Source organism: Myotis davidii, unplaced genomic scaffold, assembly GCF_000327345.1.
Source record: "Myotis davidii unplaced genomic scaffold, ASM32734v1 scaffold142, whole genome shotgun sequence".
In the NCBI taxonomy this organism is placed as follows: Eukaryota; Metazoa; Chordata; class Mammalia; order Chiroptera; family Vespertilionidae; genus Myotis; species Myotis davidii.
This window is the reverse complement of record NW_006294400.1, coordinates 3,471,759-3,492,964: the sequence shown is the minus strand read 5'-3', so window position 1 is coordinate 3,492,964 and position 21,206 is coordinate 3,471,759. Positions and strand designations below refer to the sequence as shown.

General features: G+C 48.2%; 2 protein-coding genes across 5 annotated transcripts in view; one reads left to right on the top strand and one right to left on the bottom strand.

The window, feature by feature from the left end:
- The first annotated feature begins 3,632 nt into the window (after positions 1-3,632).
- ARPC5L (actin related protein 2/3 complex subunit 5-like) lies at positions 3,633-7,247 on the top strand. The gene is made up of 3 exons (XM_006768581.2): positions 3,633-4,005; positions 5,262-5,438; positions 6,702-7,247. The coding sequence occupies exons 1-3, from the start codon at positions 3,940-3,942 to the stop codon at positions 6,762-6,764; spliced, it is 306 nt and encodes a 101-aa protein (XP_006768644.1). The 5' UTR covers positions 3,633-3,939; the 3' UTR covers positions 6,765-7,247.
- Positions 7,248-8,317: 1,070 nt separating this feature from the next.
- GOLGA1 (golgin A1) overlaps positions 8,318-21,206 on the bottom strand; it is a 37,889-nt gene continuing 25,000 nt past the window's right edge. For 3 of the 4 annotated variants that reach the window (XM_006768578.2, XM_006768580.2, XM_006768579.2), the window contains 8 exons: positions 18,248-18,337; positions 17,375-17,477; positions 17,115-17,275; positions 16,533-16,682; positions 12,417-12,476; positions 11,674-11,844; positions 11,074-11,160; positions 8,318-10,504 (listed from right to left, as the gene is read on the bottom strand). In XM_006768578.2, the coding sequence (XP_006768641.1) occupies positions 10,424-10,504; positions 11,074-11,160; positions 11,674-11,844; positions 12,417-12,476; positions 16,533-16,682; positions 17,115-17,275; positions 17,375-17,477; positions 18,248-18,337 (903 nt within the window). In that variant the 3' untranslated portion in view covers positions 8,318-10,423. The remainder of the gene's footprint in view (positions 10,505-11,073; positions 11,161-11,673; positions 11,845-12,416; positions 12,477-16,532; positions 16,683-17,114; positions 17,276-17,374; positions 17,478-18,247; positions 18,338-21,206) is intronic. The other variant, XR_001514707.1, reaches the window with a different exon arrangement.

Here is a 21,206-nt window from a genome sequence, read left to right as displayed (position 1 = left end):
TCTAGGCTGCCCCTTCCTTGGACGCCCCATCCCTCCATCCTTCCCTGCAGGCCGTGGGGTCACACTCGGGCTTCTCCGGCGGGAGGGGCCGAGGCGAACCACCGCTGAGTAATGGAGCAGCCCGGGCGGCTCCTGGGCACGGTGCTCTCGGGCCTGATCGCTGCACCGCATAATAGGTGGGTGGGTGGCTGCGGGGAAGAAAGGTCACAGGGGTAGCCTTCGTCCAGCCCTGAGGCCGGAGGTGTCCACCTCTCACCCACAAACCAATCTGACCCTGCAGCTTCATGCCCCGGTTGCCGACCTGTTCTCAGCTGCCTACGAACGCCTTGGGTTTTTGGACCTTGATGGTCTCAGCCATGTTCAACAAGTGAGTTTGCCCCCACCGCCAGCCTTCTTGTGCAGGAAGCAGTGGAAAAAAACTGGTAGTTTCGAGCTAAGAAAAACCAGAGAGCAAAAAGTGAAATGTAAAAGTAGAGCCCACGACTGGAAACGACTATTTTTGTGGCCGCTGAAAACTAGCATTTAGAAAACAAGATTAAAAATAGAGGTGGTTGTCACAGCCTGCTTGGCCCCTTAGCAGCTTGAACACAGGAAACTGACTTATTCTCAGAGGAAGGATTTTTCTTTATTCAAACGGTGTTACAGGAAGTGCCTGCCCCTCCCCCGCACTTGCCAGTGCAGGGTTGGAGGCTCATGCCGTATATAAATCAGGTTCTGGGTGTTTAATCAGTTGACTCAGCTTGGAAGTCAGGCCCATAGACTGCCTTTGGGAGGAGTCCAGTGTGCCTTGAAAAGAAAAACCTTCAGACTTACTTTGTTTGGACAGGAATGTGTTTTCGAATACAAACTTGTATTTCCTGCCCCATCAGGCTCGCCTTGCTTATTCCTTTGGTGAAATGGTGGCATGAGAAGACTCCATTGAAGGAAGGTTTGAGTTTGCAGTCTGGTGCAGGACCTCATTCATGGGGAGGTGCTGCCAAAAGGGCTGCAGGGTCAGGCCTGTGGCCCAGAAACGTCCACAGATGTGGAGGACACGGTCTGGTTATCTGCTGCCTTGGTTCTGGCAGATTTAAAGGTCTTCTCTTATATGCCCTTGACCAGAAAAAGGTTTCTTGAGGCTGCTTGGAGACAGCTTGGCACGTCCAGGGGATGGTGGTTTCTTCACTGCTGGTAATGTTGGGAACCTTGTTACCATGGAGCGTGTACCTCTTGGGACTGGGGAAAGGGAGGTTAGCAGGTGAGAACTGAAATCCTAGCAAATGTGAGGCCCAGGGAGGGAAGAGGAACTAATATTTACTGCGCCCTTACCATGTGCCAGGTAGTGGGCTTATATTCCATCATTGATTTTAAACTGTGGAACAGGCTTCTAGGAGTCAGAACAGAGGAGAGTAGGAATAGGGGTCGGTTGATTGGAATGGGAAGTGCTGGGAGGAGGCCTGTCTGTATATGGAAGCAAGTCATGGTGGGAGTAACAGATGAAATAAAAACACGTGCTGTGCATCCATACGGACCCAGCTCTATCATGCCATAGCTATGTGACCTTGAGTGGTCAGACACACTCTCACGCTCAGCATCCTTCTCTGTTAAAAGGAGGAGACCAAACTGCCTTATATGTCCCATGGGAGCATCACTGGACAACATCCCAGAAGGCTTCAGCGCAGTGCTAGGCACAGAGCTTGTGTCTTGAACACGAAACTTGGGTCTGTGGGTGGAATGCAGTAGGAGACTGTAAAAAGAGCGTGCTTTGGAGTCAGGCGTACTTGGGCTTGAAGGCCAGCTGGACAGCTTAGCTTTGTGACCTTGGACAGGTCACTTCCCTTCTGAGCCTCAAATTCATTGCCTTTAAGAATGATGACTCTGGTCACAGACTTGTTAGTGATAATAACATGTGAAAGCACTTGGCACAGGATCTGAGGCCTTGCCGGGATTTTAAAGTAGTCATTCCTTTTCTTCCTTGCTGAGCACCTTCTGGTCCTTGGGAGCAGGGATCTGTTCAGGGAAGTGGTTTTGAGTGATTTTGTGCTCTCTCCTTTCCCTGAGGAAAGCTGGCAATGTTTGGAGACATTTTGATTGTCAGGACTTGAGGGATCTAGTGGGTAGAGGCCAGGGATGCTGCTAAAATTGCCCGATGCATAGGCAGACCCCACGTTGATCATCTGGTTTAAAATGTCAGTAGTGCCATGGTTGAGAAACCCTGAGATAGAGGAGACTAGGGGTTGGGCAGGGCTCCCCAGCCTGCACAGCCTGTTCTTTGAAAGGGCCGGAGGCCAGCTTGCTAAATGGTATGCCCTCGCAGCACCCTGTATCTCCTCACCTGCTGCAGGCCCACTACCCATCAGCACCTAGTGTGAACGCTTGGGAGACTGGCAACAGTGAGGTGACTCCAAAGCAGTGGCTCTTTTTGCTCTAGTGGACTAGTCATCCTACTCTTCCAAATGATTTTGTCTGCCAACCGTGCTGAAGAGTGAAGAGCACCAGCCAACATTTCCTGTTAAGCCTCTGGGTCTCTGCTTATTGTTCTGGGACACCAAATTAGAAAAGAATTTTGCGGTAGAAGTTATCAGTGGCTGATGCCAGACTGGCCCTTGCCTGGCTGGGGAAGAGGAATTCCAAGGCTGACAGATATGGGGTCTGTGGGTGGAGTGCCGCAGGCTCTGATCCACCTTCCACATTTGGGGGGTGGGTTCCCTCTCCAATGTGGAAGGTGGCTCACAGCCCAGCAGGGGCCGGGGAGCTTGGCAGAAGTGGCTTTGGAGTGGTGTGGGCACTGCTCAGTCAAGATGGAGCCCACACTAGGGAAGACAGGACAGCTTTGCTCCAGAGCCCTGTCAGTTTATACGTGGGTATGGCTGCATGGTATCCGATTGGGCAGAAGCCATTCCTTGTTCTATTTTTGAGGGTTTTTGGCTGAAGCCAATGTTTCAGATGAGGAAATGAAAGTCGGCTAATGTAATTCAGCTTAAAATAGGTGTCACCTTTGGGGACCTAACCCAGATTATAAATTTTTTTTAGGTGCTGGCTATTCAGAACTCAGCAAAGAATCTGTCAGTATTGCAGCTGAGATTTGGGGAATAGGGGGCAGGGGCGTCGGCTCATTTGTTGGCAAAGGTTCTTTTAGATTAATAAATCTCCCTCCGGGTAGCAGTTGGGACCTCACTGGCCTGGGGGAGGTCTTGGAAGATAACAGTTTTAGCACATCTTAATTTCTTTATTGGTTTAACTGATACAAAACATTGGATTGAGAGTGAGAAGACCTTGGTTTGTGCCTTTGTTCTTCCCTTTTGAGAACAAGGTGAGATTAATAACCTCACATGGTGGTTGTATCAAGTAGGGCAGATACAGGGACGGTACCCGTACAGAGCAGGTGCAAGCAGCTCGGGATTTTGCTGTAAGATACCCTTTGAGGGCAGTTGCTTTGCTGCTACCTTCCAGGGATCGAGGGAGGGTGTGTCCAAACTTGCTTTGAGCCCTAGCTGGACTGAAGGTTCCTGGGTTTGATTCTTGGCATGCCCAGGTTTGGGGCTCGATCCCCAGGAGGGGGCGTACAGGAGGCAGCAAATCAATGCTTCTCTCTCATCATTGATGTTTCTATTTATCCCTATCCCTTCCTCTCTGAAATCAATCAATCAGTCAATACATAAAATAAGAATCCTATTTCCTTTAAAAAACTTGCTTTGAGGGGGAATGTTTAGGGGATGGCAGAAGGGGTATGCAGCGTTGGCAGAGGTGTCCTCCACCCTCTCTGTGGCTCAGGGAGGCTACAGGCTACCGTCTAAGCAGCCTCTGTGTGCCCACCTTCAAGCCTCAGTGGGAGGTGGTTGGATGAGACAAGATGCCATTTGACTTCCCTCTTGAGCTGTTTTTGAGATGAGTTCATTAATAAAGGCATGGACATGCTCGAACTTAGCCGTCCTTAACTGGTGGTGATGCACAGGGGACATGCTTCGGGCGTTTCATGCAGCCCTGCGGAATTCTCCCGTCAACACCAAGAATCAAGCTGTGAAGGTAAATGGGGTTGCGCTGCAGCTCTGCTGGGTGCTGTTGGGACCTGGGCTATGGTTGTCCGTTGTCTCCAGCTGAGCGTGAGCTGCCTGGGGCTCTGGACAGTGTCTGTTCCATCTCTGCATCAGTGAGTATCTGCCAAGGGAGTGAGTTGGCACTGGCAGTGCTTCCACGGAAGCCTCTTGGTGTTCCTGACATCAAAGCTATCAGTGTTTATAGTAAAAGCTCCCCAAAGAAACTGTTCACTCCTCCCCAGAGCCTCATGGGGTGAGAAGTCAGCCCAGCCCTTGCTGATTAGCAGTACTATAAATTAGCTTGCCACGTGAGACTTATCGGTGGTTAAGCTTTTATAGGCTATTGAATAGGCTTTATTTGCCTAAGGATTTTCAGTGCTTTTTAAGATTTCCTGCCTTTTACAAACTAGGTGAGAAGATACAGTTGTGCTTATTGCATCTCTGAGTCTAACATTTCATCACTGAAGCTAAAATTTGGTCCAGGGAAAGGGGTTGCCGAAGCTGGGATTTTGCCCTTTTGTGGCTCACGAGATAGAGCATCAGCCTGTGGACTGAAGGGTGTGTACAATGGCTGCACCTCTCAAACATGGAAGGGAATGGCCCCTCTATTACTGGGGTGAGCACAGAGGGAAGCTGCAGACAGATAAACTTGTTTTTAAAAAAATAGATCTCCACCATTGTGATCCTGTGGATTCTAAGGCCTTGCTGGTGTCATCAAAAGTAGTGACATTTGCCCTGACCAGTGTCCTCAGTGGTTATAGCATCAGCCTGTACACTGGAGGGTCACGGGTTTGATTCTGGTCAAGGGCACATACCTGGGTTGCAGGTTCGATCCTTCACCCAGGTCAGGTTGCGTGTGAGAGACAACCAATTGATGTCTCTCCCCGCCTCCTCTCCCTCGATCCCTTTCCTTCCATTCTCTAGAAATCAATGGGAAAAAATATTCTCCTCCAGTGAGGATTTAAAAAAAAAAATAGTAGTGATGTTTCTCCCCAGTAAAGTAGTTATTCTCCTCCCTCCCAAATAATGGAATAACTTATTGACATAAATAAGGGATACTTTGAAATTTAAGTCAACAAAAGAATTTCTCCCCACTTATTTTTTTTAACCATCCCAGACGGATTAGAAATTGTGCAGTTTCAGGTGAGTTCATACCGCTTGGTTTGGTGTTTCTGTGCCAGCAGTGGGGGGCCTGGATGTGTTGGGCGGTGGCTTGGCCTCACTCCTTTTCTCTTGCCTCTGTAGGAACGAGCCCAGGGTGTGGTGCTGAAAGTGCTTACAAATTTTAAGAGCAGCGAGATTGAGCAGGCTGTGCAATCACTGGACAAAAATGGCATTGACTTGCTAATGAAGTACATTTATAAAGGGTTTGAGAAGCCCACAGAAAATAGCAGTGCAGTGTTACTCCAGTGGCATGAAAAGGTATGTGAACACATTGCCCGTGCAGGCAGCCCACGGACTCCCCTCCTTCGGGTTCAGATTAGCAGGTTAGATGTTCCAAAACAAACCTAGTAAGCTCTGATAGGCATATGAGAACAAGGGGCCAAACTGGGACATTTGATCACTTACCTCTGCCCAAAAAGCATCGGTAGGGATCCACTGTCTCTGGTAATCACAGTTGCTTTAGCTGCTGATGTATGCCAGGCAGGTCATGGGGCAGGTGACTTTGCATGTAAGGTAGATGAGGAGTTCCAGATGGAGGCAGGCAGGCTTCTGGTGGCTGGGGCTTCATAATACTTTTTGCTTTGGTGGAAGTGGAGGTGGTGGTGGTGATGGTAGGGGTGCTTGGGAAGGCAGGCTGTGCCCTCCAGCTAGCTCTATGGGCTTCCTGCTCTGGCCTCAGCCTCACCAGGCCAGAGTGAGCAGAGGCAGAAACCTTCACAGTCACTTTAAAGGGCCTTCATCCACCTGCAGCAGGAAAAACTGTGCCTGTCCTTTGCTAGGGTTGGTATAAGAGCAGGCTTTTTGCCAAGCCTGTGTCTTGCCTATATGCCACTGTCCCCGCACCCTGTAGAGCTACAGAAGCACGCCCACCATCACAGGAGACCAGGCTCTCACTAACATCCTTCCTGAATGCTCCATTGTGTTTTAAGGGAGTGATCCTCTCACTGAGGGGTCAGTCATTTGGCAGCTTTGGTGCTGGGCTAGGGTTGTGGCCTTGGTCCTGCTGATGGGTATGGTGCCTGCTCAGCAAGGTGAGGCCCTTGGTTTAGTATGTGGGGGCAGCTGTGATGCTTGGGGAAGTGAGCAAGCCCTCTGCATGGTATCAAGGCCAGGCCTTTTGGGGCCCTTTAAGGCAGCTTGGTGCTCAGCCCTATTGGCATTTCTAATGCCTCCTCGAGGTAGCTCTGATGGGCATGTCAGTTCAAGTGCTTAGAGCAGTGCCAGCAGGCTGGAAACCATGAGCTTGCCGAAGGGGAAATTGGGGGGGCTCTGTTGTGTGTGTGCGCTTGGTAACAGTGTTCTCAAGCCCAGTTCTGCCTAAAGAGTAACTCCTGGGCCTTGGCCCCAGGACAGGGCTGTTACCTTCTCCTAACTGCCTGTGCTCTTGCCAGAATCCTTTTCTGGGGTCTGTGACTTAATGATCTGGGTTAGGGAGTGCATCATCCCCTCCCCCCTGGCAAGCCAGGTTTCCCCTTGTCCACCTGGGTTCATTTGACATGTTTCCTTTTCCTGTCCCCACAGGCATTAGCAGTAGGAGGACTAGGCTCCATTATAAGAGTTCTTACAGCAAGAAAGACTGTTTAAAAAAAAAAAAGACTCATGTTGCCTTGAGAAGAATTTTGGATGCACAGGCTGGTGAAGAAGGAATTGACAATGGACCATCTTCCTAGGAACTCCCAACTATTTCAGGACATGCATCCGCTGATGTGTATTTTATTTTCAAGGTGGAGGGAGAAATTGTCTTACTGTTTCCTAAATCCTTTTGCAGGATCTGATAGTCTCTGCCTTTGTCCATGAATAATGCAGAGCTGACATTGTGACTGTCTGCCAGAGTAGCTGGCCAGTGTTGGTCAGGTGTCCCTGTGCGCACTGCCTGTTTAAAACGGGAAGGGATGCTCTGGGCAGGTACAGATCCAAGGGCTGCGGTGGAAGGGAGAGCTTGTGTTTCTGAATTGGAAACCCCCGGAGGGTTTGTACAGACATCCCATCCTCCCAGAAGGCGGGCTCTCTTGGGTTCATTGTAAAGTGCCTGCTGCATCAATAAAGCTCTTGGCTTATTAGTATATACTTTGCAGTGTGTTTCATATATGTTAAAAAAAAAAAAAAGGTTAGTGAATGGGATGGTAATGAGGGGTTGACTATTCTGGAAACTCCTCAGGAAGCAAGCATGGCAATCCAGCCTCTTGCACAGCAGTACCTCAAGCCTGGGCTACAGTGCTACTGGCTGCTATGGAGAGATGTTTTGCTGAATAAGTATTTATTGTTTTTACTCTTGATTTGTATGTAATTTGGAGCTTATTTAATAAAGTGCCAAACATTCAATAATTAACCTAGGCTTTAAAAAGTCTTTAGTTTGTGTGACTGCACTCGAGACTTAAGAGCAGGCCTCTTGCCGAAACCGGTTTGGCTCAGTGGATAGAGCGTCGGCCTGCGGACGGAAGGGTCCCAGGTTCGATTCCGGTCAAGGGCATGTACCTTGGTTGCGGGCACATCCCCAGTGGGGAGTGTGCAGAAGGCAGCTGGTCGATGTTTCTCTCTCATCGATGTTTCTAAGTCTCTATCTCTCTCCTTTCCTCTCTGTAAAAACTCAATAAAATATATTTTTTAAAAAAAAGAGTAGGCCTCTGACAGGCGTGGTCAGCATCTCCTGACACTGGATTTGGCTGTGTGATAGCAACATTCTTATCGTGAAGTTGACAAGTTCTCTTTAAAGGATTAAAAGCCAGAAACAGGTAGCAATCAACCTACAAATATAAAAACCCATTTTGTTCCCTATAGCTAATAACAATGAGCTTTTTTGAAGTGAAAGATTCTTACCTTTTTAGCACACGTGACTAGTCTACATTCTATTGAAGGTAAGGACCCCATTCATGGTCTGAAGCTCTCCCCAGTCGTGTGGGCCTTGGAGATAGACGTTGACCAAAGCACACAATCCTCCCAAATCCTGCAGAACCCCACCATTCTTGGGAGGTAGGCCTAGGCTGCTGGCTTGTTACATTAGGTATATTTATTCACCCAGACGCCGTCTGGGGAGGTTCTTCCTGAAAGACATGCTCTGTAACCCTTGAAGTATATGAGACACAATGTACTAGATTTAGTAAGTCAAAGAAATATTGACACACCATATCAAGTAAAACCCACTGTAGTTGCTTCTCGATTGAAGAGCTTTAATCAAAAAGTATATTGCACCACAAATGACTTTTCTACAGCAGTCTTATAATATAATCCCTATTTACAACATGGGAGAGAGCCAGATCCAATGCTCATATAAAGGGCCATATATATATATATTTATTTATATATATATATATTGTCTCTATCACAGAACGTTTATACAAGTAAAAGTGCATTAAATCACTTAGAATAGTTACTCCACTCTTCCTCTTAAAGCTGAAGGAAATTCAATGTGCAGGAGGCAAACCTAATCAGACTGAATCCACCAAAGTCCAGACTTCATGATGGCCCCACATCTACACCTAAACCTGCTGGGAGTGTGGGTGGGGTTAGGACCAGCTCAAGGGCTGGGGTGGCCACAGAGGAGTTAGACGGACTCCCGCAGCTGTGCTGTAACTGCCTCTGGAGAGCCCTGAACAACTCGAATTTCAGGATTCTCCTGGAACAGCTGGTAAAGCTACCTCTTCCACATCAAAATTACAGAACAGAAGGGACTCCTGTTTTGTGTCCCCAACAGGCAAATGGAAAATACCATTCTAAACAGGGTAGACATCTTCAGGGGAGAGGTAGGTAAGTGAATGGGTCACTTGGCTGGCAGAGAGCCTGGCTGGGACGAAGGTGATGCTACCTTGCTTGGTACTTCCAGGTCTGTGGAAATGTAGCAGGTTAACTGCAAATCCTTGTTTTTCTGTGAGATTTATTTCATAGATTTTAACCCTAAGCGCAATTGAGAGACAGAACTTAACAGGATAACTGATAATAAATTTTAAAGGCGCTCCAGTTACTAATTCAGTTTTTTATTTAACCAGTGAAACTTTCATCAAACTAAATCAATAAACAGTTTCCCTTCAGATTTGATATTGTGGCTTATGCAAGGCAAGCATGGTCCCTTTCTTTAGCAATACAAGTTGTCAGTCACTACCAGAGCCATCTGCATGTATCAAGTCCTGTAGCCAGCTGGCGGCTGTCTGGACACCATATATGAATGTAGTGTCATCTTAAATGGGGGTAGGGTGAGGAAGAAAGATGGCAGGCCACCTCCAATGTTTTGGTCAAGGCTGGGGGGAGGGACAGCTGCTGCCTCCTCTGAATACAGCACACTGTCCTTGACAGTAGAAAAGTAATTAGCACTTGCTCAGTGCTAGAACCCAGAATCAAGAGCAAAGTAAATGAAATGCCACCACTGCTTCGGAGGGAAGCAGACGCCAGAGAACACTAGTGAAACTACAAAGGGGCAGGAATCCCAACTTCAGAAATAATCTCTCGATGCTCCAATTTTCCTTTGAGAACATCACTACCTGGATTTTATAATACAGAAGACATTTTAGCTATAAAAAATAGTTTTAAATGGTTTACCGGCAACCTATCCAAGACAAGTACATTTATTAAGAAGGCAATTGAGTGTATTTGGATCTTCTTACACATTTGCTTGTTTTCTTCAATAAAATGAGATACTGTCAGTTGCATAGTCATTGCTCCACACTGGCTTTCGAGTATTTAGATGTACACATCTGAATTTCTAGGTAGTTTGAGAAACAAGGTAAAATATTTGCACGAAAGGTTAAAAAGCCTCTTCTAACTCATCTGAACCCAATCATGCTACCAAGAAAGGGGACTTTTTAAAAGCCACCCCCACTGAGTTCGCTGGTGACAGAAGCAGGTGAATCTGGCCTATGGGCACCATTTCAAAGGGCTTTTTGTCCAGCATCGTCACTACAGGATGGATTAGTTGCCTCCTCTCTGCCAGATGCTGGCAGCTTCAGCTTTAAGTACTAACAAAAGTTAGAAATTCAGGTGCAGCGTGCTAGCCAGAGCTGGGATTTTAGCAGCACTAGAAATGTGGGTAGTGCCAGGACCCTCCCATTTGTGACTGACTGACGGGATCCGCTGCCTCCTGAGTTTCTAATCAGCCTGCAGGGAAGTGGCCCTTAGGTCTTGTAAACAATGTGTAGACGCTTGTACAAAATACTGCAGTTACAGTGATGAAAAACCCACCCAGGCTGGTGTGTCAGTGTTCTTTTCACAGGAAGAGTGTCAGCCCACGGAGCTCCATCCTTGGGTAGTTCCATCTAGGACCATGGTATCCGAGGGTTGGAGATGGATGGCCGGATGCTGCCTTTGGGAGCTGGCTTGGATCCAAACCATGACATCTGTGTTTGAAACAGAAAAGACTCCTGAGATGAGAATCAGGAATAGGTGCAGAGGGCACTGAAAGAGCTCCCCCCCACCCCTGGGTGGCCCCTCCTGCCCTCCATGCACCCTGACTTCGGCTGTGACCAGAGCAGTGAAAATGGTTGTAGTGACAGATCTGTAGGGCTGAGCCCATTCTAAATATGGGAGGGAAACAGGAGTAAAAACTGAGTTGGCAAAACAGGTGGAATTGTAGGTATCTTTTCCTTTAATTTTTTTTTGCTATTACATAATTTATGCAGATTCTTTTAAAATATATTTTTTCTTTTTCTGTTTTAAGTCTGGGTGCTGGGCCAGACCTGGGGCTATTGACAGAGTGATATCAATTGCTTTGGAAAACAAGGTCTGTTGGTCAAGTACAGCAGAGACCTGTGGGCACAAAGCATGTGCTCAGTAAATACTGCCTGAGTCAAGTTCATCCAAAAGCACCTCTGAAGCTGATACCGCCGCTGTGGGCTGCTCTCACCTGCCAGTGCTGGGAACACTAGCTACATGTTTTAAAGCTGGACAGCAGGCCAGGGAACCCTACCTTATACTCCAGGGTTTCTTTGAGCATGTTCTCTTCCTCTTGTGAAAAGTTCAGCAACACTGACACAGCTTTTATGAGATGAAAGGCCTGAAACAAAGTAAGTTTTGCTGCCTTGGGTCCAAGTGGTGGTGGTGCTGGTGCTGGTGGTGGGAGTTGGGGCTTAATGGCAGCATTTCTGGTTCTGTTCCTGGTGTGTGCTCCCAACAGTGAGCAAAGACCATGCAGAGGTCTGAGCAATGACAGGTTCTCTTTCTCCCTCCATCTTTTACTTCGGGGACTGGCAAGATGACCAGGACATCCACAGCAGCTCTGCTCTGCAGAGGATGCGGAAATGCTGGGCAGATTCAGCTGCCTTGACTCTGGCCTCCACATCCAAACCACATCCCCTCCCAGGAGCTAGTTCCCTACTAGGTGCCCCCTTCTTGCTGCTCAAGTAGCAAGTCATTGCCGGCTGGAGAAATGACCAAGGGTCCACACTTATAGTCAAATTGGAATGCCAGAGAAAGAAACGGGTGTGGTGGGAAGCCATGCAGGACTCTGACAAATAAGCCAGGCCCCGGGACAGAACTCGGTACCAAATGCAATTCAGAAGCCCTGTACCTCGGATTCCCGACAGGACATGAATTTTAAAACCACGTGTTTAAGGTACTCGAAGTTGATCTCGCGGGCATCAGGCAGGTCAGCGTTATTTGTGACAGAAGGGGCCATGTTTGGCATCTCAGGGCCAGGCTTCTCCCGGACTTCGAAAAGCTCATTATCAGGTCTGATTTTCTGAAAAACCAAAGAAAAGATGCTACATTGAACTGCTCAAGACAGGTCAGAAAATCACGTGGGAGATTCACCCGACGCACACTGTGATCACCTGCTGGTCCTCTGGCCCCCTACGCCCCCAAGGAGGAATTGCCAGCAATCAGCAACTGCCTGAAGATAGCTCAGCTCCTCCAGGTGGGTGGACAGTTGAGAGGAGGGAGAAAGGCCCCTGGGGAAGTTCAGACATTTCCTGTGTCAGGACACATGCCCTGCGGCGGTGAGCCCCTCAGCCAGAGCAGAGGTCCTGCTCTCCTATGTTTGGGCCTGGCACTCTGCCATTCACATGCGGTACACCCATCATCTCACTAACTTCTCAGACAACATACAGGCTGGAGAAGGAGGGCATATGCCTGCGGTCACACAGCCACTTCACAGAAGCATGGTCAAGCTGGCAAGGCTGCTGTCCCACCAGCCAACATCGCAGAGACCCCTTGCAATTAACGGAAGGGCAGGGGAAGGGAAGCATCATCAAGCAGCAAGGAACCCCAGGGGACCAGAGAGGGAACAGGCAGCAGGGAGGGGAGGGCACTCACCAGTTCCTTCTGCAGCGTCTTTTTGAGTTCCAGCATCCTCTGCTGCATCTGCTTTATGGCCTGAGACAAATCCCCCACCCCAGACAAAAGCCACTCAGTAAATGCACATTTCACCATCTTTAAGGGGAAGGACAACAGAACAGAGACTCTTGGGTCCCCATACACCTGTTAGAAGTCCCTGCTTTGTCTGCTGAGAGGCTTATGCTGTCACACCTGTGTACCTGCTGCTATGGTCTCTTTTCCTTACATGGAGCTGCTTGAACATATTTGCTCTTCTTTAAAAAAATTTTTTTATTGATTTTTAGAGAGAGGAAGAGAGAGGTATAGAGAGAGGAAATAATCAATGAGAGAGGACCATCATCCATCAGCTGCCTCCTGCACACCCTCTACTGGGGATCAAGCTCACAACCCAGCATGTGCCCTGACTGGGAACCAGTGACCTCTTAGTTCCTGGGGTGATGCTCAATCACTGAGCCACACCAGCTGGGCCACATATTTGCTTCTGAAGCCTGTCAATGGCCACCAAAGTCACCGTCTACCCCTCTATGGAGCACCCAATACCCCAGTGGGGACAGGTCAGAGGCCAGGAAAGTCCCAGGTGCTCTGCCCTCAGGGCTGCTCCCAGTGCCTGCCTCCCTAAGTTGCACAGCTAGAAACATCTCTGTACAGTCTATTTCATCCTTCAGAATTACATGTATGTGCTATGCTTTCCCAATCAGGCCAGAATTCATGGTTCTCGTCATCATCATTGCTCTCCTGAAATACCATAATTTGCAATGCTTATTTTGAACAGTGTAAAAGGTCATGTTTTTTCCTGTACAATCCACCAACATTGGGTTTTATATTTTTTTACGTATTTTTAAAAAATTCACCTTTATTGTTGAAAGTATTACAGATGACCCCCTTTTTGTCCACATTGACCGCCCCCCCGCTCCCCCCCGAGGCTTTCACCATACTACTGTGTCCTTGAATTATGCATATAAGTTCTTTGGTTAATCTCCCCCCCATACCCACCTTCCCTCTGAGCTTCTTCAGTCTGTTTCATGCTTCTGTCTCTGGATCCATTTTGTTCATTAGATTTCACATATGAGTGAGATCATGTGATACTTGGTTTATTTCACTTAGCATATACTCTCCAGATCTCTCCATGCTGTCTCAAAGGGTAAGATATCCTTCCTTTTTTACGGCTGCACAGTATTCCATGGTGTAAATTTACTTGATCCTCAGGCCGATGCTCTACCCACTGAGCCAAATTGGCCAGGGCCTTAAGTGTAATTTATTACTCATTCCATTAATCACTAGAAAGGCTGAACTGTGTTCCCAATGAAAAAATTTACTATATAAGCAGCAGTATAGGAAAAAACTTTAAATAAAAATTTCTCCAAAGTCTCACAACTGTAACACATCATAATGAGATTTTCTCATGGATTTCTAGTCCATGTCACTCTTGCATCAAATAGGTACAATTTTGAATAGTATTTTTCATTTATCAGAGTTTCCACAGCTTCCTACAGTTTCCTAATTAAACTTTCAATGTGACAGTAACTCTAGGGGATTCCCATGTCTTAGTGTGTAGCTGAGTTTCCATTTTTTAAGAAATTTTTATTTATTGATTTTTTTTGAGAGAGAAAGAGAAAGAAACATTGATTTGTAGTTCCACTTATTTGTGCATTCATTGGTTGCTTCTTGTATGTGCCCTGGCCAGAGACCAAACCCACAACCTTGGCATATCGGATGACACTCTAACCAACTGAACTACCCGGCCAAGGCTTGAGTTTCCATTTTTAAACAAAGCTGTACTATGTTTTGTTTTCTCGAGAGAGGTTTTCCCGCAGTTTCTCTAGAGCATCAGTTCTCAATCTGTGGGTCGTGACCCCTTTGGGGGTCAAACGACCCTTTCACAGGGGTTGCCTAGGACCATCGGAAAACACATATATAATTACATATTGTTTCTGTGATTAATCGCTATGCTTTGATTATGTTCAATTTATAACAATGAAAATACATCCTGCATATCAGATATTTACATGATGATTCATAACAGTAGCAAAATTACAGTTATGAAGTAGCAGCGAAAATAATTTTATGGTTGGGAGTCACCACAACATGAGGAACTGTATTAAAGGGTCGCGGCATTAAGGAAGGCTGAGAACCACTGCTCTAGAGGAAGGAGAGGATTGGGTGAGAGGATCCTGAGAGTCTTGTCAAGTACATTAACCGTTTGGCTGCTGACGTATTTTTTCAGACATATGCCAAAACTGTGGCACTAATTGCGCGTGTATGGGAAAAAATGTAAAACACTTTTTATACAATAAACTCACTTGTATTGCTTTGCAACAACAAAAATTAAAAAATACCAATTGTTTACATAAATTTGTTTTAAATAAGAAGAGCGCGATAGCGCTCCTTAGCAGTCAAACGGTTAAACTGCCCCCACTACACTCCACTTAATAAAATGGTAATGGGCTGTTTCAATTTGTATTCTCTTGGTTGACCATGAGACTGGACATTCCTCCAAAAGTACATTTGCTATTTTATGTTACTCAATTTTCTAGGATTTTGGCTCATTCATTAATTTATCCAACAAATACTGATTGAGTCCCTACTATGGGCTGTCCTAGAGGCTGGGGAAATAGCAATCAACAAACAAAAATATGTTTGCCCTCAGGAGGGGAAAGTGTCAAAACCAAATATAAAGCCTATCAGAAGGCATGGAGAAAAAGAGCACGGCAAGGGGCTAGGCTTGCCTAGGCTATTGTGGTGAGGGCTCACTGACAAAATGGTGCCATAAAGGAAGTGAAGGTCAATGGAGGAAGAATCTTCCAGAAAGAAGGCTCAGTGAGTGCAAAGGCCCTGATGGTGCTTGACCGTCACAGCGGGCAAGGCCAATGTGCCCGAGAGGGGGAGTGGGGATAGCAGAGGGGGGCAGGGCTCCGTGGGCCTCTGCAAGGGCTTGGCTTTTACGGAGGGACGGGAAGACAGGCTAGAATCCCAACACCAGCTAGGGAAGGCTGGCAGCGGTGGTGGGGCTGAGAAGCAGCTGGCATGATACCAAGGGAGATCCAAAAGGATTTGCTAACGTTTGGATGTCGAGGACAACACCACGATTTTTGCCCTTTCCTGAGGTAGGAAAGATGGCAGTAGATGCAAGGGAGCACGGACATCTGGAGTTTGGTTTTGGATGTTTTAAGCTTCAGATGCCTTTTAGATACAGAGCAGATCAGTGCAGGCGTCTAGAGTTCATGGGAGCTGTCCGGAGTTGAGATATGGATGTGGGAGCCGGCAGCATGCAGTTTGGGTGAGATCACAAGGGAGTGAGTACAATTTAGAGAAAAGGTCTGAGGGCTGGACCCTGGGGCACACAGTGTTTGTGCACTTTTCTGTGTCTATTTTATATTTCACAGGAAAAGATTAAATGTGAATGTGGGGGGAAGAGAGGGAGAGGAAAAAAGGGGGAGGAAGGGACAGGGAGGGAGAAGAGAAGGAAAATGAACACTTTTCCCCTTTGTTAAAGATCTAAAAAAAAAAAAAAAAAAAAGACAACCACACAATTTGGGGGCAGAATTTCAGGCTAGAGCATAGTCCACACATTGAACTTCACAGGGCACTTTAAAAACCAGGATCAAAGGAGACCTGCGTTTACAATTGCAGAGGCCTGCTGGGGAGGGGAATCGTGACATTGAATTAGCCTCTGCCAAAAACCAGGAATTTTACAGGACAGCTCACACTTTCATGTCACCCTCAAAGGCAGATCTCACTGCTATCACTTCACAGCTGTAGAAAGGAAGGCCACAGGAGAGGTGAGAACAGGGGTCCAACAGGATGAAACTGGTGACAGCAGAGGAGGCTGGGAACACCTAGATTTGCTGCTGCTCAAGCGCTGATCCTCTGGACATTGTCTCCCGTGGGAGGCAAGGGAGGAGACTGGGGGAGTGTGAAAGGAAGACAAAAATGCAGAGGGAAATAGAAGAGGAAAACCAGGAAAAATCCCTTTTAATGGAAGAGTATCTCCCCAGGAGGTGCCCAAGGAGCATCAGCAAAATTCTCAGAAGGGACTGAGGCACAAGGACAGGGAAGGGCAGAGATATAAAGAGCCGAGGTAAAGAGCACCCTTACCTTATTTCTCTCCAGAAGTTGCTGCTCCAAGTCCTGTTTTTCCTTCTGTAGCTGCTCTAGGTCCATGGCCCCCACCTCACCATTTGGTATCCCCTCTGCAGGCGGAAGCTGGTATGCAGGCTCACGCACAGCCCTCGACCTTGAGGTTACCTACAGGGTGGGACAGCAAGTTGAGAGCCAGGACAGGGGTCAAGCTAAGCCACAGGTCCATGGGGCTGGGGGGGGAGGCGGGGGACAGGGACCAGACTCGCTCCAAAGGTGTGGACTGCTGTGCTCTAACTGCCAAGAACCAGACTATGGAGAGCCCAGCCAACGCCTTCCAGAGGGACAATCCACTTTCCACACAGCGAGTCTGCCTGAAGGAAAGGGCATAACACCTGATCGCTGACAGGCTCCTCAAGACTCACAACCTCCAAGTCAGTTAAGCAGCCCCACCTTAAGGAAAGCTAAGGCATCCCCAGGCCAGTGAACCCAGCAAGCTTCCTTGTGTCTGCCCATTGCCGCCTCCTACTGGCAGACTGCAGTGCTGCCCTGTGGTTTGCTGCCATGCACCATGGCCTGGCGGGCTGGCATGGGACTTACCTGGAGCTCGCTGACTGAGAGTGCCAACCCCTGTTCCTGGCCTGGCAGCCTCAGCAGGTCCTCCCGCCCCGCGGCTGCTTCGGATTCCTCTGCCCTTAGGTTTCTCAGGGCCTGCAGCTCACTGTGCAGCTGGTGTGCCTGCAGCAGGGCAGCGTCATGACCTAGGCCGGGCAGAGGAGGGTGAGCCCAGTGACCATGCTGCTTCACGCCTGGGCCACCTCAGGGTGGGGTGCTGGGCGGGAACAGGGCAGAGCCCTCACCTTTCTTCAGCTGGAGAATCTCCTGCTCTTTCTGGAGAATCGCAGCCGTGCTTTCCTGCAGACTCTGCTCCTTCTCATCTACTATGGACGTCAGGTTCGCAGCCTTGGAGGAAACCCACGCTGAGAGAAGGCTGGCAGCAGTGGCTCCATCTCCTCCCTCTCCACTGCCCAGGCCTCCAGGGAATCCCTCCCTGAAGTCCACAGCCTAGAACGTGCCCCAAGCTCATCTTTGCTCAGAATCATGCACACACCAATTCTCCTTGGCAGGGGCCCTGCAGATGGGCACTTGCCCTCACTGCCTCTCTGGCCTGCACTGGGCCACCCAGAGAAGTGGCCATTTTGCTCAGCCTTCCAACAAGCTGCTTTTAAGCGTAACTTCTAGGTCCCCTGTGCCTGTGACATGCCTGGCATTTTCTATACACGACCTCATTATGATACCCTGGAAGGTGCGATCATCCTAGAGTCATTTCAAAAGCAACCTGAGACTTTATGCACTTACCCAAGGCCTAGAGCCAACTCACTAGGAGGTCTGGGGCTGATGCTGACTTTGTCTTCAAAGGAGGTTCTTTCCACCCTCCCTTCTGAGAGCTCACTGGTATATGGCCCACCTTACAGAATTAATGCCCTGTAGGTACCTGGGCATGGGCCCTTCCAGGGTGATGTTTATAACAATAACTGACCACCACAAATCCAAAGGCCATCCTGTGGGGTGAAGGTTTCTTTGTAACACTTTCCTCCTACTTTTCTAGAGACTTCCAGGGAATCACACAGCTGCCAGCATTCCTGAGACCTGGGCCACGCCCTGCCCTGGACAGATGGGGAGGTAGGCTGTTCCTGCCGGGACGGAGGTGAAGGCATGACTCTTCAGCTTACCTGTTGCTGAAACTCTTCCCTCTGCTTCCGTACCTCCTCCAGGGCTTGAGCCATTGCCACACTCACAATTTCTCTTTGGCTCCATTCTTCCTATAATTCAGAAAATGGGTCGGAGGTTGAGGCCAATAACTCAGCACGTATTTTTTTTAGCTCTTACTTCACATGAAGCCCACAGAGGGAGTACTGTCTTGCAGGGCTAGACTAACATTGTTCCTGCTTCCCAAGGTTCCCAGGCTGCCCTCTCACTGCAGTGCCTTCTGTATCCCTCTGAGAACTGCCCTGGGGACACCCCAGCAGCCTCTCTGGAAACTACACCACATGAGCACAGCAGCCAGCCCCAGGCCAAGGCTGTGGGACCGAGAATTAGAAGAGCTGGTCTAGTGAAATTAACACAGAACAAGAAGAGAGACTCGGGCTCGTGTGAATGGTGTAGTGCACTGGAACAATTCGGTTACAGAAAAAATAATAAACAATTATTGAATTTTAATAGGACAAAATGTCACAGGTTCACCAAACCTACCCATTTGACTGGAGAGAAAACTGAGGCTCTAAGAGGTTAAGAAAGCTGCTCAAGCCAGCACCCGTCTGAGCTCAGAGCCGAGCCTCTGGATGCTACACTCCAGCACCCAGACTAACTTCGGCCCCGAGCAAGGCTACCTCACTGGCCTTTCCTCAGAGTGCAGGGATTATCTCCTGGCAGACAGACACATCAGTCCTCTTCCCTGAGACATGCCATGATCACCCATCAACCCCCAGATAAATACTATGACTTCTCAGTTGCCCACATTACTGGTCAAAGATGTCTGCTGTTTCTATCTACCTAGAATCAGCCCCCTTTATTTAGATAAGAGCCTCGTTGTTGTTATTCTCCATTCCCAACCTAGCGATTCTATATGGTTCTGGCTAATAATGATGCCCCCACTTTGTGGCTACAAGGTAAGCATGTGGTTCAGGTCTGGCCAATCACAGTACCTCATTCCCTTGGCCAAATCAATCTGTCCACAGATGAATCAATCAGAATCCCTTTTTATATTCAGGTGAAGCTGGGGAGAGGCCCTCTAGGCCCTGTGGTTGCTAAGCTGGAATGTTACCCGCTTGGAGTGGCTGTGGTGACATTTCCTGATCTGTAGGATGCAGCCTACATCATGGAGAAAAGCAAGGACAAGAGTTGGATGACCCCCAAGGCAAGAGGCAGCATGGAATAGGAGAGAAGAACCTGAGCCCCCAGATTCCAGTCAGACAAGTGTTTCTGGTTCTGTGAGCTACTCAGGTCCTCCTACAAAATCTCCCTTTCCATTCCTGCCAATACACGTGGGTAAATGTAACAAGATGACAGTCTTGTGGCCAGCGGCATTCTGGATCCCACTGTGGAGTTGTCGGAATTGACCTTCTGTGAGTCCACTTCTAGTAGTCAAGGAAAATTGGTGCTTGAACTCAAAAGGCTGACGGTGGGACCCTGAACTACCCCTCACTGGGGATGCTCTGTTGATACAGGAGCAAAAGGTCTCAGGCTGGCGGAGCTGTGAAACCCTGCCTGGCCTGTGGGCCCAGGGTGGGAGGGGATACCTCATGCCTCTGCAGCAGCCTTTCTGGGGAAGTCCAGGAGACGCTAGGACTGCTATGTCTAAGAGGACAGGACGCAGGCTATGCAGACTGTAAGCGAGAAGACAGGGAAGCAGGGCAGGGCAGGGCGCAGGGATTCAGCACCTCCATGCCAGGAACTGCACTGAGCACTTTCCAGCCATGGTCACACTTAATCCTCAGAGTGATCCTCTGGAGGTCACAGGTTTAAACAAAAATCCCCCAAAACTGAATTCCCCCCAAGAATCAGCTAGTGTAGGGCTAGGCTGGCACACAGAACTGAGCCAACGTGGCTCTAAACCTGTGCTGTTGCCATAGACACTTGCGCCTCAGGACCACGGGACTGGCGGCTGGCTGGCACAGCTCGGGTTTGCTGAGGCGCCGCCACATGTGCAGCTCTCTGCACGGGGAATGACTTCCCTGAGAGGCTCAGGGAACAGCTGTTTTGAAAAATACAATTCCACATATGTATGCACCTAAAAAGAGTTCTTCAAAGAACTTGAAGCAAAGATTGACAGAAGTAAAAGGAGCAAGAGACAAATGCATGATCACAGTGGAAGATTTAGCACACCCCTCTCAGTACTAATGGAACAAGCAGACAAAAAAAATATAAAAATAAGAGAACAGATTTGAACACTACTACCAACTTGATCTAATTAGCACTTATAGAATATTCTCCCTAACAGTAGTAGAAATATATTCTTTTCAAGTGCACTGAAATATTTACCAAGCTAGACTATAGGCTGCATCTTAAAACAAGTCTAAAAAATATCAGGATGAAATCAGTTAGGGTATTATCTGACCATAATGGTATTAAACTAGAAATCCAAGACGTTGAGAAAATTCCCCAAATATCTGGAAATTAACCACACTTCTAAACAGCCCATGCGCTGGCTTTTAAGATACTGCTCTCAGCCCACATCCGCCCTTCTCTATTCTGCTTTGTGATGCTGCACCTGGGACTCTGCAAACCACTTTTTGTGCATCCAGCTGGCTCCATATTAATCTCTGCCAACAGGGGGAAGCTGGAGGGAGACTGTAAGGCAGGAGGAGGGAGAAAAAGGCTTGCTCCTTCCCTCAGCTTCGTTTCCAACACTTGGGGCTGAATTCATTCACTGCCCTACCCCCCAACACACACACGCGCCAGTGCACAGCATTCCCCATCCGGAGGCCTGAGTCAGACCTGTGGGGTTCCTCGTCTTAATTCCTAAATTTAATAATTCCAACTTCTTCCCTTAATTCCCTTAGTCCTGGGTTGGAAGCTGCTTCCTTCAGTTGCTACCTTTGAGATATCTCTTAACTGTTTCAGTGCTGGACTAAAAACTTTACATTAGAACGTAAACTCTCAAATAACTGGGGCGGTTCCTCTCTGCTGACT

Coding starts and splice junctions, on each gene's coding strand:
- ARPC5L (XM_006768581.2), top strand. CDS start 3,940: ATGCTTCGGGCGTTTCATGCAGCCCTGCGGAATTCTCCCGTCAACACC. Junction 4,006..5,261: donor CCAAGAATCAAGCTGTGAAG/GTAAATGGGGTT, acceptor TTGCCTCTGTAG/GAACGAGCCCAGGGTGTGGT. Junction 5,439..6,701: donor TACTCCAGTGGCATGAAAAG/GTATGTGAACAC, acceptor CTGTCCCCACAG/GCATTAGCAGTAGGAGGACT.